The 7,687-nt window shown below is 38.6% G+C and overlaps 1 protein-coding gene across 1 annotated transcript; it reads left to right on the top strand.

The window, feature by feature from the left end:
• The first annotated feature begins 5,495 nt into the window (after nucleotides 1-5,495).
• Nucleotides 5,496-6,823, top strand: LOC125839098 (uncharacterized). The gene is made up of 3 exons (XM_049518080.1): nucleotides 5,496-5,709; nucleotides 5,977-6,143; nucleotides 6,767-6,823. The coding sequence occupies exons 1-3, from the start codon at nucleotides 5,496-5,498 to the stop codon at nucleotides 6,821-6,823; spliced, it is 438 nt and encodes a 145-aa protein (XP_049374037.1).
• The last annotated feature ends 864 nt before the right edge of the window (nucleotides 6,824-7,687 follow it).

Genomic DNA, 7,687 nt, shown 5'->3' on the forward strand with positions numbered 1-7,687 from the left:
GAAGTTGCTCAAAACCCAAACTTAACATAACTTAACAAATTTCCAGATTTTTCATTCTTTCCTAAAATGACTATTTCCAATTCTAACTCTTTCTAGTTCTTTCAATTAGTGAGATGTTACATTAAGACAACCTTCTTAAATGGAGAGTTGGAGGAAGAAATTTACGTGGAACAACCTGAAGGGTTTGTAGTTCTTGGTAAAGAATTGAAAGTGTGCAGGCTTGTTTAGTCGCTTTATGGGCTCAAACAAGCACCCAATCAATGGCACGCTAAATTTGACCAAGCAATGTTGGCAAATGGATTTAAGATTAATGAATGTGATAAATGTGTTTACATTAGAAACATTTTGAATCATGAAGTCATTGTTTGTATGTATGTTGATGACATGTTAGTAATGAGTAAATATATTGATGATATAAATGCTAATAAGCACATGCTATCCAACAAGTTCGATATGAAGGACTTAGGAGTTGTTGATTTGATCTTAGGGATCAGGATTCTCAAAACTACTCAAGGACTAGCATTATCTCAATCTCATTATATTGAAAAAAGTATTGGACAAATTCAAGTACTTGAATTTCAACTATGTCAAAACTCCAATTGATATAATCTTTACATTTCAAAAGAATGAAGGTGAAAGTGACTCTCAGTTGGAATATGTCAGAGTGTTGGGAAGTTTGATGTATATTATGAATTGTACGCGACCAGATATATCATGTGCTATTAGTAAACTGAGTCGGTTCACAAGTAATCCTAATCATACTCACTGGATGACAATGAAACGTGTTTTGGGGTATTTGAAATATACACAACACTATGCCTTGCATTATAATAAATATTCTGCTATGATTGAAGGATATAGTGATGCAAATTGGAACACCGGGTCAAATGAAGTAAAATCCACAAGTGGTTATTTGTTTACACTTGGTGGATGAGCAGTCTCTTGGATATCGTCCAAACATACATGTATTGCTCGCTCTACAATGGAATCTGAATTCATTGCCTTAGATAAGGTCGGTGAAGAAGCTGAATGGCTCTGAAATTTCTTAGAGGACATTCCGTTCTGGCCCGAACCTGGAGGACCTATATGCATACATTGTGATAGTCAAGCAACAATAGGTAGGGCAGGTAGTGTCATGTACAATGGGAAGTCTAGTCATATACGACGGAGACATAATACTGTAAGACAACTACTCTCTAGTGGAATTATCATAATTGACTATGTTAAGTCAAGAGATAATGTGTCAGATCCACTAACGAGAGGCCTAGTGAGAGAGGCAGTTGAAAGATCATCTAAGGGAATGGGTTTACGGATTAGGACAAGTCATCATGGCGGTAACTCTACCTAGCAGACTGAAGATCCCAGAGCTAAGTTCAAGGAGGAAAACAAAGCTATGACTGACGATTTGACATTGTCAATCAACTCAATCCAATCTCAGACAATGTTCAAGAACAAGGTTAAAACATTCAGGCTTGTTAATGAGTTAATAAAACTTAAAGTTTTTAATGATTTGCTAAGTTTGACAAATTTGACCAAATAGTGTATCTACGCGATGACACAGTTAGAAACACCTATGTGAGTGTGAAGTGTAAGCCACTTCAAATAGAATTATTGTTAAAAGCCTATTCTCTATACACTCATGAAACCAGGAGGTGTTTATGGATGAAACGAGCACAACCGTAAGAACCATAAATGGTAAAGGGTTAATTGTGTGACATATGATTGTCTAGGTTTACACCAAAGTTCGATGGTTCAAAGATATCGCATCTACCGATTGACCGAGTATATTTGACATATGTTCACTACAAAAAGTTCAATGGGAAACCTACTTATCCAGATGCAATTGATCCTTGCTTGTAAAGTGCACACTCATCCGTGCATTCATTTATGTTATAACCATTCCCCATTCATGTGGGGGATTGTTGGGTATATAGCAAGAGTTAATGGGAAATGGAGGGAAGATGAAAATAGAGGAACTTGAAAAGTTCTCTTATGCTTTAGTAAAAAGGCATTTCTCCCTCATTGGTGGTGGAAAGAAAAATTGAAGTGTTTAAATAGAGAAACACTTCTATTAGTTATTAAAAGGATTGGAAAGAGGGACCCCCCTCTCGCCGTCGTCGTCGCTTGCTCGACTTCAACTTCAGCTTTGGCTTTGGAAAAAATGATATATCGAGAGATTATTCGCCAAAAAGTTTTGATTATTTGAATAATTATCCAAAACGTCCCAACTCGACTCGAATCTGCGTGACCCGTTTTATTTAAAACACTTTCCCATTTTATTTGAATTTCCCACCGTTGGAGATGACTGTTCTTGCAACTTTCAAGAACAACCATGACCGTTTGAAAGGTTGCAAACTTTCATTAATTGTAACATCTCGCAATTTGAAATAACTAGAAAACAAGTGTAAAATCTGGAAATAGTCATTTTTAGAAAGTGTAAGGAAATCTGGAAAATTTTAAGCAAGTTAAGTGAGTTTTTCATCAACTTAAAATGACCATAACTCCTAGCTCAGGATTATTTAGGTATAGTTCCAGATATGTTTGGAAAGCTATTGGGATGATCTTTCCAACGCCGCTGAGTTTGCGCGATTTCGATATCGTATGAGTAAGTTATGCCTTTTGGAAGTTGAGCTGTTGGATTAGGAAATGTCCAATCCGGATTTTATGAAGGGTAGTTTGGTCTTTTCCTTGACCAATTTATCTAAAACCTTTTTAGTAAATTAAGTGGGGGTCAAACCTGAGTTATTTCAGTTTACGCTTTTGATAAATAGAGTTAGGGCTTTCGGAGAAAGAACGCAAGAGAAAGGAGAAGAGGAAAAGCAAGATTCGCCAAGAACGAGCGATTTTGGTTGTGGATTCGCCAAGGAATTGATCCTACGCGGTATGTGAGTCTCTCATAGCATTGGGTTCATTCACTCACGCGCCAAGCATGTTTAATTTAGTGAGATTCGTCCTAGAAGAGTTGGAAAATTGATGTTCTTGACAAATATTCTTGAATTCGAATGTTTTTAGCGAATTAAAACGAATTGAGAAGTTTATGAGATCCTTACTTTGAGTTTAGGGTTGCTTTGAGTTAGTTTCTTGAGTATACATGTTGGGCATCATGATTTAAAATGAATTTGAGGAAGATAATCGAATTTAGGTGGTTTGAGGCTGAAAAACGAAGAAGGAAAAAGTCGAGTAAGGTTCATGAAACAAGTTCGCGTCGCGGACTTGTTCCCCCAGTGAACAAAAATCTGCTCCGCGTCGCGGAGAGGACGTGGACTCCACCGTCTCAAAATTTAATTTTGCAAATAATTATTTAGGAACACCTCCACATCGCGGACTTGTTCCAAGACGGTGATTTCGTAACTTTTCTCAAGTTTAGCTATTCGAAATCATTCCTAGATATCAAGAGACCTTTCCTATCACAAATCACAATCCTTGAATCCATAATTCAATTTGAGGAAAGTTAAGAGTCAATTCAAGTGAAGTTAAGAGTAAAGTCAAGTGAAGTCGTCAAAGTTTTCAAGGGTCTTTTACAAACGCTCTAACTTTGTTTTAAGACTTAAGTTTCAAGTTAAGAAATGAGTAAAGAGTTGAGTTAATTTCTCAAAAATCTATTAGGGAACTAAGTATTCCCAAAGTGTTTATAAATGTTTTCACATTTGAACAAGAAAAGGGAACATTGATTCCAAGAAGAGCTTTTAAGCTAAGTTTTGAGTAATTATCTCAAACCAAAGAAAGAAGTTGTTTTAAACCATATGAGCTAAGTATATTTTGAGAGTAGTATTGAGCACCGATATGGGGATGTGAGTTCATATTAACTCAAGTCTCCATAAACCATGTAGCCATCATGGGTTTTAATAGGACATACTTTTTAGATGATCACATAAGTTAAGCTAGTAGATCCACTAAGTTAAGCGTTCTATATGACGGCAAAGTATAGGACAGTTCTGGCAGTGTGGGCAAGACGTTGTATCACTACTTAGGCTCATAGTGGTAGTTGTAGGTCAGAGAATGTCCCACAGAAACTATATTATTTTATTATATGAGTAAAGTTGAGTTTGTTACTGCATTTCCTTTAATGAACTAAGTTGATTTTACTGTTTTATAAAGCTTTTTCATATATTGCATATGTTCATTGCTTTATTTTGAGTTAAAGTTATTCATCAGTTGAGAAGAGCCAAGGTAAGTGTTTCTTTTAGAATCTTTTCAAGCCTATGTATTGTTTAGCATTCCAACTCGCATACTCGTACATTCAATGTACTGATGCCAGTTGGCCTGCATTGTCTTATAATGCAGACACAAGTAACCAGGATCAACATCCAGCACCTCGTTGATCCAGCTTGAGCACTCCGAGTCTGTGGTGAGCCACCTTGCATCCGGAGGACTCCTTTATTTGCTTTCTAGTTTAGTTCATTATGATGTTGTGGGGTTTGTCCCAACATCCCTTTCAGTTGTTTTAAAGGCTTCATAGACAGTCAGTTTATTAGTTCTTTAGTCTTCTCATTTTATCTTATGTTAAGACTTGGGTTGCCATTTTGGCCAAGTTGAATGTTTAATTCTTTTAACATTCTAAGTTATATTATTAACCTATTTGAGAAAGTTATTTTGATCATTGAAATCATGCTTAGAGTCTTCCGTTGAGTTAAGTAAGCCAGGCCAAGGTTTTGCTTGGGGCCATCAATGGTTCTCGAGTACCAATCCCACCCAGGGTGTAGGCTCGAGGAGTGACTTACTTGGTATCAGAGCCCGAAGTTCAAGAGTCCTAGGGAGTCTATGAAGTCATGTCTGTAGAGTCCTAGTTATCGGTGTGAAGCGCTCCACATCTATAATAAGGAGGCTATAACATTTAGGAAATTCCTCACTTTTTCCATACTCTTTTATCTCTAAAAATCTTTCTTCTAATTCATGCTTGCGCGTGTTTTTAGATAATCATGCTTCCACGAAGAGTTTTCAGAGGTCGTCTTGCTAGGCGTAATGTTGAGGAGCAAGAGTTACCAAATGCACCTAAGGTGCAACCTCAAGGCGAAGTTACCAATGTTGAGTTCCGTGAGGCTATCCTGATGTTGAGTCAAGTTGTGACCAACCAAGCCGGATAGCAGAGAGGAGCTCGACAAGAAGAGGTTGACTCTTCAAGAATTCGTGAGTTCTTGAGGATGAACCCTCCAAGTTTTACGGGTTCGAGCCCTACTGAGGATCCAGAGAACTTTATTGAGGAGCTGAAAAAAGTATTTGATGTGATTCATGTGGCAGATACTGAGCGAGTTGAACTAGCTGCATATCAACTGAAGAATATTGCTAGGACTTGGTTTGATCAGTGGAAAGGAGGTAGAGCTGAGGATGCACCACCTGCGAGTTGGGCATGTTTTGAAGAGGTTTTCTTGGGGAGCTTCTTTCCTCGAAAACTGAAAGAGGCCAAGGTACGTGAGTTCCTCACACTTAAGCAGGATACTCTAAGTGTTCGTGAATATGGGTTGAAGTTCACCCAACTATCCTGTTATGCTCCGAAGATGGTTAAGGACATGAGGAGTAGAATGAACTTGTTTGTTGCTGGGTCACCTCGTTTGTCGAGTAAGGAAAGAAGGGTTGCAATGCTTATCAGGGACATGGACATATCAAGGTTGATGCTTTATGAGCAACAGGTTAAGGAAGAGGAGCTGAGGGACAGGGAAGAGTTCAGAAATAAGAAAGTTAAGACAGGAAATGAGTCCGGGCATCATATAGGTAATGTGAACCGTTCGTCCTTTCAACAAAGATAAAAGGGACCTGATCCATCATCTGCTAGTGCACCAGCACCCAGAAACAGAGTCGAGTATAATGGTCAGAATTCGCAGAACTTCAGAGCTAGACCTGCACAGTCTCAGGGTAATGTGGCACAAGGAGGTAATTGGGCTCCTTTATGTGCTAAGTGTGGTAGAACCCACCCAGGTAAGTGTCATGAGGGCCAGACAGGTTGCTTCAAGTGTGGACAAGAGGGTCACTTCTTGAAAGAGTGTCCAAAGAACAGGCGAGGTAGTGGAAATTCGAGCAATAGGGCCCAATCTTCATCAGTTGCTGCCCCAGATAGAGCTGCACCTAGAGGAGCTACTTCAGGTACTGGCGGAAGAACAAACCGTCTTTATGCAATCACCCGTCATCAAGAGCAAGAGAACTCTCCAGTTGTTGTTACTGGTATGATCAAAGTCTTTACTTTTGATGTTTATGCTTTGCTAGACCCAGGAGCAAGTTTATCTTTTGTAACCTCTTATGTTGCAAATAAGTTTGAAGTTATTCCTGATAAACTTTGTGAACCCTTCTGTGTTTCTACACCTGTTGGGGAGTCTATTCTAGCTAAGCGAGTTTATCGTGATTGTGTCATTTCCATCAATCGCAAAGACACCATTGTTGATTTAGTTTAGTTAGACATGGTGGATTTCAATGTCATTCTAGGTATGGATTGGTTTCATGCCTGTTATATATCAATAGATTGTAGAACTCAAGTTGTCAAGTTTCAGATTCCTAATGAGCCAGTCATAGAGTGGAGTAGTATTTCAGCAGTGCCTAAGGGTCATTTCATTTCGTACCTTAAGGCGAGAAATTTAGTTTCGAAGGGTTGTATCTATCACTTAATCCAAATTAATGACTCAAGTGTTGAGGTACCTCCCATTCAGTCAGTTCTTATAGTAAAAGAGTTTCCAGAAGTCTTCCCTGATGATCTACCTGGAGTCCCTTCTAAGAGAGAAATAGACTTTGGCATAGACATCATTCCAGATACTCATCCTATCTATATTCCGCCATACAGAATGGCACCAGCAGAGTTGAAAGAGTTGAAAGAGCAGTTAAAGGATCTATTAGATAAGGGATTCATTCGACCAAGTGTCTCACCTTGGGGCGCTTGGTCTTGTTTGTGAGAAAGAAAGATGATTCCCTTAGGATGTGTACAGATTACCGCCAATTGAACAAGGTTACCATCAAGAATAAGTATCCTCTTCCGAGGATTGATGATCTTTTCGATCAGCTTTAGGGTGCTTCCTATTTCTCAAAAATTAACCTCAGATTAGGTTACCATCAATTGAAATCCAAAGACAGCATTCAGGACCCGTTATGGTCATTATGAGTTTTTAGTCGTGTCGTTCGGTTTAACTAATGTACCAGCAGCGTTCATGGACCTTATGAATAGAGTCTTCAAACCTTATTTAGATATGTTTGTTATCATCTTCATTGATGACATACTAATCTATTCAAGGAATGAAGAGGATCATGCTAGCCATCTCAGAATAGTTCTTCAGACTTTGAAAGATAAGGAGTCGTATGCCAAGTTCTCTAAGTGTGAGTTTTGGCTTGAGTCTGTGGCATTCTTGGGCCACATATTTTCTGGTGATGGAATTAAAGTTGATACTCAGAAAATTGAGGCAGTGCAGAATTGGCCTAGGCCCACATCTCCAACTGATATTAGGAGTTTCTTGGGTTTAGCTTGCTATTATAGAAGGTTTGTAGAGGGGTTCTCATCTATTTCGTCCCCTTTGACCAAGTTGACTCAGAAGACGGTTAAATTTCAATGGTTTGAAGCTTCTGAGAAAAGCTTTCAGGAATGGAAGAAGAGGTTGACTACTGCCACAGTTTTGACCTTACCAGAAGGTACTCAAGGTTTTGTGGTGTATTGTGATGCATCTAGAGTTGGTCTAGGTTGTGTTTTAATGTAGAATGGCAAAGTTATAGCTTA

Source organism: Solanum verrucosum, unplaced genomic scaffold, assembly GCF_900185275.1.
Source record: "Solanum verrucosum unplaced genomic scaffold, falcon-dt-bn FXZP01000163.1, whole genome shotgun sequence".
Classification (NCBI taxonomy): Eukaryota; Viridiplantae; Streptophyta; class Magnoliopsida; order Solanales; family Solanaceae; genus Solanum; species Solanum verrucosum.